Source organism: Charadrius vociferus, unplaced genomic scaffold (assembly GCF_000708025.1).
Source record: "Charadrius vociferus isolate BGI_N301 unplaced genomic scaffold, ASM70802v2 scaffold325, whole genome shotgun sequence".
Taxonomy (NCBI): Eukaryota; Metazoa; Chordata; class Aves; order Charadriiformes; family Charadriidae; genus Charadrius; species Charadrius vociferus.
The window spans coordinates 625,404-643,299 of record NW_009648526.1 but is presented as its reverse complement, the minus strand read 5'-3'; the positions used below and the strand labels follow the sequence as shown (position 1 = coordinate 643,299).

Below are 17,896 nucleotides of genomic sequence, written 5' to 3'. Positions count from 1 at the left end.
ATAATGAACTTCTGTGTACAAATACCTTTGTCATTTTCACTTAATACGTTCCACTGATTCTCTATGAACACTATTTTTGGACAAAGATATACAGCTGTTAAAAATAATGGGGATGGAAACAGTTGTTTAAATAGAAAGAAAATAAAGGCAGAAAGCTTCACATTTGACAAGTCCAGTGAAATAAAAAGCAAAATCCAGCCCAAGTACAAGGAAAATGGGAATAATGAACATTATTAAATATTGATTATACATAACATTGCATTTAGTAAATGGAGCGCGGGAAGAAAAGTAACAAGGTATAAAATTGAAGAGAAGATGTAAAATTTATGATTAAAATTCCCTTTTTAACAGTGTTTGTGTTGCTACAGATGCTTCCTTGCCCCTCACTGCCATGTAAACTATACCACTACAACTTGCTTATAACTATATACTTAATTATAGTAATGTATATTTCTAAAACAAATTCTCCCCCCGTTCATCCATACAAATGAAATAATAAAATGAAGGGTATCCTTTTTTTGCTGCTATTCTTAGAAAAATAAAATATCCGGAACAGGAATGCATATATTCATCATAGTGCTTAGTGACTTAAACTGTTGTTAATCTTATTTCAGAGATTGCCCACTCACATTCAAATTTTTGAGAGCTATGGGTGAGAAATAATAAGAATTTTTTTAATTTTAATTTTGTTCTGGTATTTCAGATCTCTAAATTCAGCATTGAAACATAAATCCCTACTGCTGCTTTGTGTATCTGTATTCAAAATCACACTTTCGGGAAAAACCCTACCTGAATTTCTAAGTGATATTGGTAAAGTTCATGGAACTCATCCAAATATTTAGAAGCAAAGTGTCACTTAAAGCCTGAACTGCACAGAGCTGTATAATACCCATGTGACATCCAGGTACCATCAAAGGGATTTATGAATTTGGGAACGCCTATGCCTGCAGAACCTTGTCTAGCAAACGTGCTGGAAAAATACCTCTGTTGCAGCTAAGCTCCAGTGTGTGATACAGCGATGGCTGGGCCTGGGCTGCATCCTCTCCCCTCCACACAGGTGCCGGTTTCCCTAAGGCCAGTGTTCAGGCCTTCCATGCTAAGAAGAGAGATGCAGAAGGAAACAAAAATGCATAATTAAAACTCTGAACCAGTATATATATCAAAACTCATATACCAAGAATTCTGTCTATACCTATAAAGAGTGCAAAACGTCACAGTCCAGAGCTACAGGTTTGTGTATGTGGGCTTCTTTTGATTTGTTGTTGTTGGTTTGTTGGGTTTTTTTTAAATTGAATTATGGTACTAATAAAGTAGACTTTTTGCTAAAAAAAAAAAAAAGCAATATATTTGGGCAAATACAGTTCAAGGTGTGACAGTTTCTAGATAATGTGCCTATCTTAAATCATGGTAAATTTCTGAATGTCATTGTTTAACCACTCGGATCAACCTCTTGGAGGAAGAGGGACGGCAAATTCTGCCTCTTTTCTCAGTGACAGAACCAGGCTGTTTCTTGCAGCTGCCTTTGTTGGTGATGGAGGACTAAATTCTGTTAACATTATGCTTTTCTAGGACAGCTGAAATAATGTAAACAACTAATCCTTTTTATCTCAGTAGAGTCTGAGGTCAAATTAAAGCTAGCTCAGGCTGTATCCAGTCAATCTACTGGCGGTTCAGTTAAATCTAAATATAAGGAAGACTTCTGGAATGGACCGTTCCATGAAATAAAAGTAATTTATTTAACTTACAAAGGGAAAACTAAACAATGACATTTATTTTTCTTTCTTTTCATACTTCCCATACTTCACAGTCTGCAATTTAAAACCACCTTTGGAGAAAGGTGCTTTTTATTCTAGTATATTTTACAATACAGCACAGACATCAAAGTTTTCATTGGAGGAATAAGACAGTTTGTTAACACTTAAATACACAGACATCCGTTCCAGTCTCTTAAGAACATGTTTTTTGTTTACAACAGAAAAATACATCTGACAACAGTAGCTAGTTATATTACAAGCAAACAATATTGAACTCTGCATAGTTTATACAATATACTGTGGTAATAATTTAATTACCAGTTTTATCCACTATTTACTAGCTGGCCACGTAAAGCCTGACATTCATCTGAAATGTGGCATTATACGTTCCATTGGTATTCTCTTAACAGCTTCATTTAATGAAGTATTTTCTGGACAAATGAAACTCAAAACTAAAAGCTGACTAGAATCATGGATGTCTTCACCACAAACATTTAGTGCTTACAATACATTCCTAAAGTAAAGCCAGGTGTCCAATAGAAAACATAGCTGTCAAAGAAAGGAAAATAGTGTGCAAATTAAGAAACATCGCATTTAAAAATGTGTTGATGTGCAAGTTACAGTATCAACTGTGTATTAATACTAGCTGGGAAAAAAAATCTCAGCATAAAACAATACATATCTCAGTACGTTCTTGATTGCACATGTTCCACGGCATTTGCATCCATTACACTTTCTTGCGAAAATCAAATACACCAAGTACCCTTAATTAAAACTAAACTATTTTACAATGAGAAATTGTACACATGCTTCAATTAGTGGGAAAAACTGGAATAAAAGTAATCAGAATCACATCAGAAATGCTTACTGACTTGTAGAGCCACAGTGCTTGTTAAGTGACTGACAATTGTCAGAATCTTTACAATACACGTACTAATTGCAGCTTGGGGGTTACTGAGCAATAACCCCACCCATGACTGACTGTAGTGGGTTTAATTCTTTGCTTTTACAATACCGTACATGCATTTCCACTCCTGTGATCCTTATGGCCATACTCAAAATATACCTGTTGTAGAAGTCTTTTTTTTTTTTTTTTTTTTAATCTTTTCCCCCATATATTACTTAATGCTGCAGTAACCACAGTGCATATTACCGTGATTTTAGCTACCTAAAGGGACGTTATATAAAACCAGGATTGGCTCACATAACACTACAGAATGTCAAAAATGCCTGAAGGTACATTGAAAGCATTGGGAAGAACCCTCATTTTCAGCGTGCCGTCTGCTCCACAGGAGAAGATACGATTGCCTTGCACAGTTTCAATCTGGGTGACACCAGCACCAATATTTCTGAAAATGGACTGCTTAGCATGTTCATTTTTAAATGAATGAATTAAATTATAGCCAGTCAGTCTCCACACCTGTATCAAAAGAATGAGAAAAGGAGATTAAAATCAGGATTTGTATTTTTTCCCTAATATTTCAGATTCCTGGCTGTTGTAAACCCTGTTCAGCAAAGATAAAGGGTGGTTTTTGTCATCTATTCACAACAATTATAACAAGTCCAGGAGTCTCCTGATGAAGTGTAAGGCTACCTGAATGTGGGCCAGCTGGTGGCCGGCAGGCTGAAGCTGCCCCCTGTCAGCAGTGCCCCTCCCAGATTCCCCCCCCCCGAAGCTGCAGAAGTGGACAGTTTGCATTTTCATCCAAGATGACTATTGTCAGCTTTCCAGCAGGTGGCAATGCTTTTCTGCTAAGGAATGCTGTGTAATTAATAATCATGCAGAGTGGTAGCCCGGCGGTCTGAGCTCGCCGTTGTGTCCTAAGGTGCAGAAGCCCTCCTCAAGACCAGGCCACGAAGTGGGCAGAGGCAAAAAAGCACCTATTAAACAGTATGCAGCCCAGATAAAAGGAAAGAAATTGTATTCTCCTTCTCTTTACCATGTTCTTGTGTTTCCCTTCTTTAGTATTCAGGAAATAAGCCCTTTAAAAACAGGGACTGTACTTCTGTTTGGGTTTTTGCTGTTGTTGTTGTTTGTTTCATACTACTATGACATGTCAGGAGCTGTCTGGGGCTACAGCATCAAGAGGAAAACCAAATTAGTGTTACAGAAACTTTACACGATGCTGAAGTTACTGAGCGCCCCCTGTATTACAAAGAGAAATAGCCAAAGGCAAAACCAGAACATTTTAAGAGAGAAAAATAAAGATTTCAGAGTCATGCACTTCGCATTATGCACTTAAAATTCAGTCACACAATTATAAAAAGACTGTTTAATCTTCTTTAGCAGAGAAAAAATCCTACTTGCTTTACCTCAAACCAGGACAGAAGGATATTAGTATATTTAAGTTTATGCTATAACCATACGGCAAGCATCCTGTATATCAAATGTAGGTTTGGGGTTTGTTTTTTTTCTTCCTGCATCGATCTGGCTATTCACAGCATGCCGATCGCTGTATGTCAATCCATTACTTCAGCTAAATACTCTCCTATACCACTCAGCTCCTCCGATACCTTACCTTCATGTTACCTTCTGCCGAGCCTGTAACGAAATAGTCCTCCGAAGGATCCAGTGCAAGGGCCTTAACAGCTGATTCATGCGCTTGGAAGGTGTAAAGGATTTGCCTCTGCCTGATGTCAAAGATGCAGATATATCCCTTCCTACCTCCAGAAATGAGCAGTTGATGTTTAGGTGCATACTGAAGTACTGTGGCACCATGGTCATGACAAGTGAAGGCTGAAGGAGGAGGACGTCAGAATTTAATAGGTTTGAAACTGTAAGTAGCTTTCCATCTTAAGACGCATTTCTTCTATAAATTGTTATCTGAATATTTCCTAACTTGAAGTATACATTCCTTCCTACGGATAATGTCATACCAGCTGACTGCTTTTTACTCTCGTAAGAGCTACATAGATCTAATGCACAAGAAAGCACGACATGCAGCCTAATTTATTTTAGAATACAGGCACATACCCAAAGTCTAAAAATTGAGAAAATATCAAATTCACCATATCAAGTTCAATTAAATTCCTGAGTTAAAAAATAGTATAGTTAAACTAAAAAATTAAAGTAAATATTAATTACCTTATAGATATGTATTATTATATTCTAATTTCCTAACATAGTTTTCATATAAGCCTGACTCAATTTCTTTACAGTGAGGCTGAACTTCTGTGCAATCTGCTAGTTTTGGATTATGAATCTCAGAACACACCTATTCCTTATTCAAGTACTGAAGTTGTTTGCAGATGTTTATCATTGTTGAATTTGTTCTTAAAAGTCTAGGATATTATATTTGGATTTGTATGTATTTTTCTTTCATAGTGCAACATGACAGAGCTTTGCATTAGTTTGTTACATAAAGATTAAATTATCGTGTCAAATAGACACAAACTTCTTTTTAAGAATCCAGTCCAAGTGCTGAAAGACAAGGACAGCAGACAGAACGAGTTGCTTCTACTACCACCTACAGTTGCCTTTTCCTCTGTGCTTCAACAGAGTACTGGATATATTAATTAAGTGGCAGTTTAAGTGAAAGCCGGCATACATGTAAGAGTTCAATAACGCAGCCTTAATCAGTCAGCTGTTGGGGTTTTTTTTCTTCCAAGACTGTATTCAAATATTTCAGACTTTATTAAGACTGTCACAAAACCAGCTTTGTATATGACATTGTTTCTTCATAATTTTCTGTATAAAGCAGATTAACAGCATGCTAGAGACTATATCGTAGCAGTTCTGGTGCCTGCATTAGTGTGTAACACGTATTTAGACCAGTTCCCTGGTGCAATTTTTTCCCTTCCCCCAAATGCATACACATACTATATTTCCTTAGTCAATAGGAAGTAGAAGGTTAATTTTCACTGCAGTGCTTACCATGTATAAGACTGTTACCAGATGAAACCAAAGTGTCCCAGAGGCACACATTTCTGAGGGGAAAAAAAACCCACGATTACGGCCTGCTGCTAAGTGATTCATGGGGTGACACGACTCAGAAAGTGTTCACATTTTATGTCAAAGCCGAGAAGAGAGAACTGAACAAGGAGCCCTTGACTCTGCAGTCATTGACGAGCGTACACAAAGAGTTAAGGGCTTTAATTCTTCCTATGCTCTTTTATGCTTCTTAGTGGAAATACACTTTCTACCTTTAAGATGTGTACTAATCCTGGGTTGTATGAAGAAAGTATAGAAATTGTTCTTTTCAGAAAAAAAGAATTCCCTTGCCTCTGCTGAACATATTTCTCCCCCCAGCAAGAGCATTACATCAAGCTAGCTGCATTTGGAATACACCTTGAGAAAAACTGTTTAACTGTTGACCACTCTTCACAAAAACTAAATTTTGGAAACAAGCGACTGAAGGAATGATGGTCAAAGAAATCACCTGGCAAGTTCAAGCTGTAACAAAGCCTGCAAATGTCAGCCACACGTTAATGCACAAGAGCTAGCAAGTTAATGGAGATGAATAGGTAGCTTTGGTGAAATTCCTCATTGTTTCTTTAAACACACCTGTTATCATTGGATTGTCCCGATGTAGCAACTAGACTTGACGAGGTTATAAATGCAAAGTCACTTGTGGTTTTACTGTGGCACTGCCAACTCTATTAAAAACAAAACAAACAAAAAAAAGATGCAATCTTACCAGTTGTAGTCTGCATCAAAAGTTACTATCAGCCTGATGTCACTGATAGCACAACACAAGCAGCCTTTTAAACAGAGTTTAAAAATTGATGGGCAATGCAGTTTGACACCTCAGAGAATGAAGCAATGGATTGAAAATCCAGCATAGAAGACACTAAAATAAGTGAACTATAATAAATCCACAATATAGTGTATCAGAATAGCCTGAATTTCAAATTAAGCAATGGTCTTTGTGTACCGTTAAGAAGCAGTGAACTGAAAAGTGTATTTTTACTATATTTTCATGTTGTAAAGTCATTACTGTCAGCTCTGATTTTTAATTTAATCAGGGGTGATGCTGAAGTAGTACTTGTAATTACATTGCAGCTTCTGCTTATTGTACAACTAGTTTTCCAAAGATGTATCACTGAAATGCTACAGTTGTTTTGATAAAGTCTGCCAATTAAAAAGCAGCAAAATCAAAAATGTCTCAGTGAAACTCTTATGCTTTTGGCTTGTCTGAAGTCTCAAAGACTTAACTGTCCTCTATAAAAAGAAAAAAATAAAAATACAAATTTCCGTTTACTTACCAGATAGGGCTTAGGGTTTGAGGTGGTTTGGTTTACTTGCCAAATACTTAGAAATCCTTCACCATCAGCAACACCACACTGCAAGGAACGAACTGCATTTATTAGCATGACGTAGTTGGTCACAGGATACTTACTTCCTGACAGTAAACAGCTGACTTCAGGAAAAAACCCACCTAAACACCAAACCATTGCCTGCACATTAGATGTCAACAACCATGACTGTCAGGTACAAAAAAGGTAGTTTAGGAGCCAAGTGAGTTCAGTGCCTATTGTGTAATGATTCTTGCTCTCCTACATACCTAACTCTTTTCTGGAAATGGAGGCTTTTTAAGTGTGGAAGCTTACCTTTCAAATCCTAATTTGAAATGCTCAAGCTTACAAAGGCATCATTACTCCAGGACTCTACTTACAAATGCTTAGTGAAGTAAGATGCCTGCCAGCATGCCATAAAAGCACGATAAGAACAATTATGGAAGGACTGTATTGTATCATGAAAGGTAAAATGACCCGAGTTATATTTGTTAACCAAAATGCGTAACACTTAATACTGCATATTCTATACATCATATTCTATACCTATAAACATTTTAAAGTGGTGTCAGAAATATTTAGAATTATTGTTTTTATATTTTCTCCTTCGAGTCAGGTTTCCTGAGTCCTGCTTGAGTGACCTCCATGTGAAGCAGCAGGGACAACTAGTACATCTTAATTTCTAACTTAAAATTGATTCCCATGTAAAGTTAAGATTGTAATGCCTCAAAACATAACCCAAACACTGAAATGAGATTTTATGCTACCTGAAAATAGATATGCTGGCAGATACGTTCTATTTCCAGCTATTTCTAAACATTGAGTTTTTGCTGTTTTATAGCTATCTCACAGTCATGCCCCAACTGCTTTAGTTCACTTTTTATGGCTTTTAACAATTAATAAAGTTAAATAGTTTGGCAGTAAAATGCAGACAAGACCTGCTAGAGTAACAGAATGGGCAACATGGAAAACCAAAGAGGTGGGTATTCCTCCCAATTTCTTTCTTCGTGCACTCTGTTTTCTGCATCTCTCATACCTCACACAATCATTTCTGGCCAAAGCGTATGGCTCTTCTGTACTCGCTGCTCTCCACAGTATCCTTGCATGCTTCAACTAATAGGCTGTATGATATATATCTTCTCGGTAACGCGTTCTGTCAAAACTTTATCTTGGCCTTCTGGCCAAGCGTGTGCAAAGCGTGAAGCACTTCTTGAAGACCGGTGCCTACATTGATACAAGTTTGTTTCTACCAAGTAAGTAAGCTCACTATTTTTTCTTGAATGTTTAATATAAAAAGGTCACCACATGGGAACACAGATTTCAGAACAGGGAGAACAAAAAGTCTGGAAATGCAGCAAATGGGATATAGGATAGCAGTGTGAAACTGACAGTAGAGAAAGGAAAATAAGGGTCAGCGCTTATTCCAAAGCTTCCATATGCGGCCAAAATGCATGATATGATAGCGTTTATGCCATCATTCTGGAACATCTTAACAGTTTTGTATGTCACCAGTTACAACTGTTTCAGGGGTCAGAGCAAAACCAAGTGTTTCCTTATGAACAAAAAAAAGAAAAATCCTAAATGTTGTACTTACCTTATTGCCCTGGGAATTGAAATACATTCTCGTAACCCTGGCGTTCCCAGCCTGCCGGAAGCATACCAATTGCTGTGGCCTTGTCCACTCAAACATTCGAACGCTACCATCTTGTGCTCCTGTAAGATCTAAGATTGAAAGACAGATGTTCACTAATAGTACAGTATTTTACAGAAAGTTATCTACTCTCTACTAGTGAGTGTGATTCACTTACAATACTGATGGACTGGATGCGAAGCCATTCTCTTGACGTTATTCAGATTTCTTTTAATAAGCTTCATATAAAAACAAAATTAAAATTATTTTGAAAAAAAGACACACATACACTCATCAATTTTGTTTATGCTACTATACAGTAAGTGTCCCCCAGTTAAAAAAAGCCTGTTAAGCTAACATTAGTTGCATCTAATTATGTTTAGTTGCAGTATGGTAATTAAAGCCTGTTTATGACAGCTTTTATAGACATGAAAGTTCAAACAGTATTAATATTATCTTCTATTATACAAAGCACATGGTGATATGTATGCTTTTGATATTAGTCACAATGCAAGAATTTAAAGTTTGGGATTCTTCTGGTTTTGGTTGGCTTTGTTTGTTTGGTTTGTTTTGTTCCCAGAAACTCCAGGTTCTACTTCAGAGTTCCCACAAGAAAGAGAAAAACCTGATTGCCCCATTGTTTTCTATGTCACAGTAATTCTGTGCCACAATATACAAGAAAATGCTTAGTTTGGCCTTCTTTGTGGCCAGATCTAGGCCTTTTATGTCGACACTGAATTAACAGCATGATGACTAATGCACACTAGGTCTCTCTACTAAATAGTACACTAAAAAAAGTAAAAGTCTCCTGAGCTGCAGGCGCCAAAAGTGCTTACCACGCCAGCTCCAGTGCTAGTTTGACCACTACCTAGCCACGGCATAGATGAAGATGGTTGCATCTGATTCACTCCAAAAGATGGTGCAGTTGACTGGGTGAGTGTTGTGGTAGAACCACGAAAGTCAACATCATCAGAACTGTAAAAGAGCAGCAGTGTTCTGCTTTAAACAAATGTTTCTACTACCAATTCTGTTTGCTTATCTGATTGTCAAGAGCCTAATGGCAGTGGGTAGAGGAAGTGATTACAACGAGACTATAAAGGGATAATTCCTGCACTTACATTGTACAAACACTTTCCACAAGCTCCAGTGCTATCGGTGTTTAACCTCAAGAGATGATCCTAACTGTGGTAGGGAGATGTTGAGAACATACACTCTCTTGAGAAGAACACTGTTGGAATACTCCTGAGCTGCGTGTCTATATGTATCTCAGTCCCGTGCAACGCAGTGTGGTACAGACGAGTGCTGCTGCAGCTGATACATTCACAGTTCTCAGCACGATAACGGAGGAGACAGCAATTCAGGCCGTTGCGTTATACAATCAGCATCAGCCACCACAACTAGCCTTAAGACTGCAATGATGCAGCTGCAGTGTTTCTAAGGTAGCACTGCCTTTATTAGCTTATGCACCACGGGATTTTACTTCACTGTGTGGTGCAGACATGCCCCAAATACTCAACCCCCTCAAAACCTTAGATTCTCCATGTGTAAAACAAAGACAGTAATTCTTTTATTTTCCCTCACTCCTTTGTAAAGCGATCTGAAACCTACTGAAGAAAAGTAACTAACACGTGCGCTTACACAGGTATTATACATGCAGCCTCACAGTAAACTACTACTTTCAATATAACCACAAAGAAACAATCCTACCTTTTAGACTCTCTGTCATATTCTTCCCCGATCCATATAAATGACTGAGCGGCCAGTAGAGCTGAAATATCAAGTTCTTGAACATCATGCGTAGATGCCAAAACAATTTCATTGCTGTTTGCCTATGCAGCACAAATAGAAAGATTATACTAACTGTAATTAAGGTCTTTTTATTACACTTACTGTAGTATTTGAGGCTTACCTTATTAACTGCAAATGCCATTATCATATCTGATTCTTTGTGAATGATTTTTGCTTTTCCTCCAGGGTAGCCAAGATCTGCTTCAACCTACAAAACATTTATAAGAAATTTCAATTAGCATGAAAATCCATTTTGTAGCGGTACATTCAGACTGCAAAAATCTATACAAAATTCATGCAAGAAAAGTTCAGTGGCCTCAGCATTGTTTAGGAAGCTAAACTTTAGACTTCTCATACTCTTTGGTGTTCTAGAAGCCAAAAGTTATATTTGAGTGTAAGAAACACAAAGTTGTGTGTGCAACGCTATTTACAAGGTGTTCACTCATTCCAATTATCAGGACATCCCAAGTTAATTCACCGATTAAAAGCCTGCCACACAGACTACACAGAACATAGAGCTTCTGTTAGTCGCGTGAGAGAAAGAAAAGCCAGTTCCACAGAACTTTTAAGAATGTGCTAGAGGTTTGGGAGAAGGGATACTACCTTGGTTTTGTGATCTTCTGCTACGCAGTTTTGTTTGACCTGCTCCACACGATCTTCTACAGACTACATAACATCACACAGTCACAAACACAAAACACATGCACAAACAAATATAAAAAAAGAATGAAACATTCCAAACTAGATTTTTAAAGGCCACTCTGTCAGTAAATGGTGACAAATGTATTTTTAACTTTTTATAAAAGGCACAGAAACTAAGACAGGAATCTAAACAAACTCACTTAAAATGTAATGCCTCCTAGATGAACACAAAATGTATGATATAGTAAATAAATGGAGGGGTAATACACACACAAACTCCATACTTACAGGAATTCTTAAAGATATTAAGTAGCGTACTTATTTCCCGTGGTACTTATGTGTTGGTTTAAATTTTCAGTTCGAACTCATTACAGTTGTAACTGGTACAATTCATAAAGCCCCATATTATATATTGCTATATAATATTACTTTTATATGTATATATTACTCATGCATATATACATATACACAAAGTAATAGCTCATTTAAATTTCTTTTTCAATATGACGCACACAAAAAATATTATATGAATACTCAAATTTATTTACTTATTACCATTATCGCAAATGTTCTGTTTCTTTATTAGGATGGTATTCAAATACATAAAGGTAAGGTGAGATATGTCTTGTCTAAAAATATTTGGTTCCGTTGATATTTCAATAAACAACATGACAGTCATGTTGATTTTTAAAAAAAAAAATCCAAACACCGTTAAATGAAAAAAAGGAAATTGAAATGTCAACGAAAAGATGGGAAGAAAAATTAAAAGAAATACTGAAGAGACTGAGGAACAGTTATAATTGAGCTTTCCTTTAAAAAAAAAATTACATCCTTTGTTTACCTCACTTTGCTTTCTTTTCTTTGTGAATATGTATCTTATGAAAGTCTCCTGAAGAAGTTCTTGCTTCACAAGAAAATGCCAGAGTCTTTTTGCTGGAAGAGCTGAATAATCCTTTGATCTGGATAAAACAGAAGGGAGCGGGGGGGAAGGAAAAAAGCTTCAATGTAATTAAAGCTGCACAAAAAAAAAATCTAAAGAAATGATGGCATTAGATGAAATTCCAGTTTGAAGAATAGAAAAAAAACAACCAAAGTTTAAGCTCTAATTTGTTCAAGGCAAATACTGAGTTACTTTTCTCTTGCATTTTTTTGAAACCCACATTAAATCACTAATTTCCAAGTACTACAGTTTAATCTGCTGACTTGCATTTATGTCTGTATTTGCACTCTACTAAAACTGCTTTTCTGTTGGAATTATGCTGGTTGTACAGAATTTCCTTACTTATTTCTTTCAGTACTGAAAAGAATTCACAAATATTTAGCTCATATGTGAGCCAAATAAAATTAATTGCCTCAGATTTGAAGACAAATATTTCTAAAGAAGCGGTGCATGTTTGTAAGAATATTTTAATAAAATACTATAGCAGTATCAACCACGCAAATCCAGAGTCTTATATAGTGAGCAAACCTAAAGTTGTATTTTTAGTATATTGAGAAAAGCAAGCTGTTTTGGAGTTGAAAACGTGGTTCACTATCTGCACTTAAAGCAAGCATGGCAGTGGTCTGAACACAGGAGGACTGGCTTTACAAGGACTGTACTACAACTTTTTTTTCTCTCCTCCTCCCGACATCTCCATGGATTGTATAACCCCTTCATTGCTGAGGCAGGGTGGGAGGCAGCTGCTACTGGAGGAATAGTAAAAGAGGTTGAACCAGGGTCTTCCCAGCAGCAGCCGTTGCCCTTGATTTGTAGTCCTCCAAGCTCTGCTCTTTCCTTCTTATTTTCTTTTCTTGCTACAGTTGTGAACGGTCCAGCAGAATAAGTACAGGCTGCTGCAGGACACAGCTGCATAAGAAGGAACAAAAGGATGTGGAAAAGTGGTTTCTTTAAAGCACTGGCTTAGAACTAGGATCTAACCAACCTTCCTTCGGCTGTTTAACTTTTGGTGGAAATACTCTTTAGTGTTTCTATGATCAAAGAACGTGTTTTTGCTAGGAAAAATACACTTACTTGAACGGTGTGTTTTCAGGTTCAATCATTGCTTTATTGCGGAGAATGGCTGGTCCTGCACCCACTCCAAGGTCACTAGGATAAGTATTGATGTAGTTGGGTGGTGGGCCTTCAAACTGGTCCATTCTCTCTTGAAGAATCTGTTCCCAGTGTTCCAAATTTTTTATTACAGCAATGCCCAATGGTGATGTTACAGGCAGATCTAAACAGAAGCATTAGTAAAGTAAGGTGGTGTGTATAAAAAAAACCCAGAATAATACAGCCATCCGAAAAAAAAAAATCTGGAAAGGAAATGTACTTGTTGGCAATTGTAAGAAATTATGTACAAAATTGTTTAAATTTAAAAATGAAAATTAAAAAGCAAAGTCTGACAGAAAGTCACTTATACAGAAAGTTAAAATGTAAAGCACAATTTAACATACCAGTGAATTCCAGACCAGCAATGGGAAAGAAGTTCTTAACATTGTGCAGAACTAATTTAACCATTGTCAGATGCAGAAGAGCCCAGCTGTATAAAAAGAATAGTTTTAGTTGTGTTAAAACAACATTAATGAACTTATCTGCAGAATATTTTTCTCCATCTGCCAAATACATAGATTAGAAAAACAGTGTAGATTGTTCGCTAAGGTTTACCAGACAAAGAGAAAGTTACTTATATATCAACTATGCAACATAAGGATGCCTCCAATGGCACCTCGCTATAACAGCTGCTATCCCCTTCTCTCTTTTACAAATCCCGGATTATTGTACTTTCCCCCCAGATAAAAGTTTGCATGCGTGAGCCTCTGCAAGACTGAGAATTAAGGACAAGCCCCCTGAAACATGGCCTGAAATTCTCCATGAAATCACGATGAATATAGACAAGATGTTACTTGATTTTGGCATTCATGGCAGAAGCTTTCACACTGAAAGTCTCACAGATATTAAAGATACAACTCCTATACAGTATTGCTGTAAGAACTAATGACAGACTTGACGCATAAAAGAGCCATCATTTTTTGCCGTTATTATAATGCTGCGGTGATCCACTTTATTTCATTTTATCTTGAAACATTTTCTCTTTTGAGCGCTCTATTTGATCTGCCCCTCATTCGAAAACTAAAGATCATGCTTGAATCAGTAGTCTAAAACACCGTTCTAGAGTTGGCGCTGTGGTACCTCATGTTCTTTGTGTCTTAAAAATCAAGATATGGTTGGTTTTTTTTGTTTTTTCTTCTCCCCTAAAAACACAGCTTTGACTTCCTAATCCTGTTTTCAGGCAAGCAAATGGGGACCTGTTCCTGTGATGAGAGTCTGTCATTCCTGTAATCCCATTGCCAGAGATAAACCTATTCATAGGACTAAAATTACTTGACTTAAACTGGATGGTGCAGAGGACCTGTATTGTCTTTAATTTGGAAGCAAAGGTAAGCACACGACATAGTTATGCTGAAACAGTGGCAACTTCTGCTAACCTGTAAGAATTGGCATCTTTGTGTTCCTGGATCTGTATATCGGAGAGGAAAGCATCATCCTCTTCCTCATCGCTGTGAATGCTTTCATCGGAATCATATATAACACCGCTGTCTGATAAAGGAAGAAATGGCTGCAATGCAAAATAAAAGTCTGCTGTAAAAGCCATTTTCTGATCTCTTAATATTCAACTCTTACTTTAGTCATCACCGTCGCAGACTTGAAATGACAACTTAACCTATAAATAAGCTTCCCTAAAACATAAACAAGTAGCAAGGGGAAAAGCGGTGATCTCTATTATTGGCAAGAGACATGTTTTGAAAGTTAAGTAATAGACTTGTAGGATCTTCATCTATTATTACAAGAATAATATTCTGCAGCTTACTATGAAGAGCACTCAAAATTTTCACATTATTTTTGTCCTTTAAAACTTACAGAGAAGAGATATGATTTATGAACTGTGACTTATATTTCCCATTTTAAATTACCTTTGCCATAAAATAGTCCCACATGCTGAGTTCTGGAGGGATAAACTTTTCTTTGTAAGAGGGTCTTTCTGCAGGCACAGGCGGTGGTACAGTGCTATCTTTTACTGGTCTTCCTGGCACTAGCATTCTCATATTAAACCGACGGCGGTGTTTATCCATTTCTTCTGACGGAAGAGGTGGTGCTAAATTCAGATAATTTGAAAAGCTGATATTAATATTGCATCTTTAGAAATGGCTGTATTTTATAATTGAAGCAACTAAACCTATTATTATTAGTACTAACGTCTACTGTTTCAGAAATCAAAGCCAACAAATAAAGTAAGTGTAATCATACAACAAGTTCACTTATGATAAATTCAATAACTGTGGCATTTATACATCATGAGAAATACATTTTATTGCCTGGATTAAGTTCTCAGGAGATGTTGCTTTTAAGCAAAAACTTTTAGCTGAAAAATCTCTCAAGAAAGAAATTTTCATGAGAAATAAAAGTAATACATAAACTTTCACTAAACTGTGGGCTGCACAAGTAGCAGCAGTTATTCAAAATACAAGTTAACAAACTCTTAAGCCAGCAAAGTAAATTTGAAGAGAGACAGGCTTTTTGACAACTGAAGTCTGTTTTAAAGTATTATGATTTAAAATGTCTTAATAGTTATCAAAATATTAACAGGGAATTTGTTTTTCAAAGTGTTACTGGCCAGGCAACATTGAAGATCACACTTACTTTATTACAAAGGAACTAGATATTTAAAAACTTTTTTTTTTTTTTTTTTAAAAAGCCACTACTAACATTCATCTACACTGCAAGTTTTTACAAACCTTCATTACCATCCTCTGAAACATCAGAAGCTGTAGCAGCTTGTAGGTTAAAGGAAAACAGAATACATCTCAAATGAAGACATGACTTTATATAAGTTACTCACATTAACATCCTGTGAAAATAACTGCCCCAAATGAGTTTTAGTTATTCCACAAATGACAAATATCTGTTGTGCATACTTATAATGGTGCATTGCCTTACTACTGTTTCGTTTTATATTTCAGGTATATTCAGGTATCTAATTTTTGCCTAAATTTCAACCCTATCGTTGTTTTGAAAGTCTATGTGACATGATTTGCAGTATTGTTGTGGTGTGGAGTCTATGACAAATGGCTGTATTTGCCTTTGTCTCCAGAGCCCGAATTCAATCTCTGCTTTTGCTTTCCCTCATGCAGCATACAAAGGCATGCTCATCTGTCTTTGTAAAATTCCTGGTTTTAGTTGGAGCTTACACACGCATCAACTATTTTTCTGACAGATGAAGTTGCTATGTCTTCTCTGTGGTCTTGTGTAAGGCGAAATCGTCTCTAGCAATAGAAATTGGTTTCAGAAATACTGTTTCCAAGTTACTGCAGTCATTAAACAATAACACTCATCTCTCATACAGAAAACTGTAGGTGTAGCACTGATTTATACCATCTGTTTTTTCACTAAAAGATAACGACAAAGTCCCGAGAAGCGCTATAAGTAAGCATCTAATAGCAACAGTAGCAATATAATAGGTGTACAGTTTTTTTATGACAAATTCAAAATGAGCTGGGTGCCATTACAGATGAAAGTGGCAAGACTATTCTTTTTTCTGCTTTTTAATTAAAATAAAAGCTTTCTTGCCAGTAGATACTTAAATTCTGCTTGCCTGGTTTTTGTCTTAAAAGAAAGGAAATCTCTCCTACTGTGTTACTAAAAGGTATAAATGCAAATCATTAGTATGACCTGGAAAAAACACAGTACCTGGAATATTTTCTGACTGCCTTCGAGGTTTTACAAGCAGTTTCACTCCTCCGCCAAAAACAGCAGCCCACATGCGACCGTTCAAAGGATGGGCTGCTAGTCGAAATAATTCATTACACGAATTGGTTGCAAGGGCATGTATGAGGAGACTCAGGTAGACGGCTACAACAGCTTCACAAAGTAGGATGTTTAACTTTGGTTGATCTTCATCCTGAGCTGAACTTAAGAGATTTATAAGTGAACTCACGCCTGCAAAGACAAAAGAGGAAAGTTCTACATTAAATGAGTAGGAGTACAAATGGAAAAAAAGGAAGCGTTTCACGTCTACATTTTATGTTAAGCATATACTAACAGCCACATGATACTTTTATTCAGATTAAATATACTATTAATATTTTTCTTAAAATCACAAAAATGAAAATTTTAAAAAGCCTTCTTGATTCTGGGATTCCTGCGTTGTACCTCTCTGCAAATACTATGGGCAGTTCATCTTGCCTATGAAATTCCTGCAGTTTCCACAGTTGACCTCAAAATATTGAATTTATGCTCGTACATTGGGAGTAGTTGTTTTGATAGCTATACCAAGTAAAGCACCCATGTAAGACAGTACTGTAGAAACAGCTAACAGAAATAGTTTTGCTAGGGGCTGAGGCATACTGGAGGAAAATATTTTATGATGACAAATTATCAGATTATTGAGTTTATACTAAAGATCGTGGTCTCTTCTTCAAGCAAGATGTCTGCCATATAGAAAGTTTATTTTTATTTGTTTTGATACATGAAAAAGCTAAAGGCTGTTATTAGTTTGAGAAGTAATTCAGACTTTAGAACACTTATCCATAATCGATCATCTGTCATTTCATCCATCATATTACAGGACAGTGAAATAATTTTGAAATGTGAAGCTGGTCCAGTGGTGCTAAAAGTAATCTCGGTTTTGTCTCACCAGGCCACTGAGCAGGAGATGAGTTCGGAGTTGCATGCTCTTCAATACTTTCTGTCCTCAGTCTGCGCCGATCACTCAAAAGCAGTCCTTGATAAACCATCCCTGTAAACTGATTCGCTTCTGTTTGACTGCTAAATACAAATTAATTTTTTTCTGATGAGAAAGGATTTTGGAAT

At 36.6% G+C, this 17,896-nt stretch overlaps 1 protein-coding gene across 1 annotated transcript in view; it reads right to left on the bottom strand.

The window, feature by feature from the left end:
* Positions 1-2,891: 2,891 nt before the first annotated feature.
* The window catches only part of DMXL2 (Dmx-like 2), a 45,150-nt gene continuing 30,145 nt past the window's right edge, over positions 2,892-17,896 (bottom strand). Inside the window, exons 26-43 of the mRNA XM_009885703.1 lie at positions 17,721-17,851; positions 16,775-17,023; positions 15,001-15,182; positions 14,515-14,645; positions 13,483-13,568; positions 13,061-13,262; positions 11,891-12,008; positions 11,011-11,073; positions 10,529-10,615; positions 10,327-10,448; positions 9,456-9,594; positions 8,798-8,858; positions 8,584-8,711; positions 6,960-7,037; positions 6,259-6,350; positions 5,629-5,681; positions 4,274-4,491; positions 2,892-3,174 (exon numbers count right to left, since the gene is read on the bottom strand). Coding sequence (XP_009884005.1) covers positions 2,965-3,174; positions 4,274-4,491; positions 5,629-5,681; positions 6,259-6,350; positions 6,960-7,037; positions 8,584-8,711; positions 8,798-8,858; positions 9,456-9,594; positions 10,327-10,448; positions 10,529-10,615; positions 11,011-11,073; positions 11,891-12,008; positions 13,061-13,262; positions 13,483-13,568; positions 14,515-14,645; positions 15,001-15,182; positions 16,775-17,023; positions 17,721-17,851 — 2,350 coding nt within the window. The 3' untranslated portion in view covers positions 2,892-2,964. The remainder of the gene's footprint in view (positions 3,175-4,273; positions 4,492-5,628; positions 5,682-6,258; positions 6,351-6,959; positions 7,038-8,583; positions 8,712-8,797; positions 8,859-9,455; positions 9,595-10,326; positions 10,449-10,528; positions 10,616-11,010; positions 11,074-11,890; positions 12,009-13,060; positions 13,263-13,482; positions 13,569-14,514; positions 14,646-15,000; positions 15,183-16,774; positions 17,024-17,720; positions 17,852-17,896) is intronic.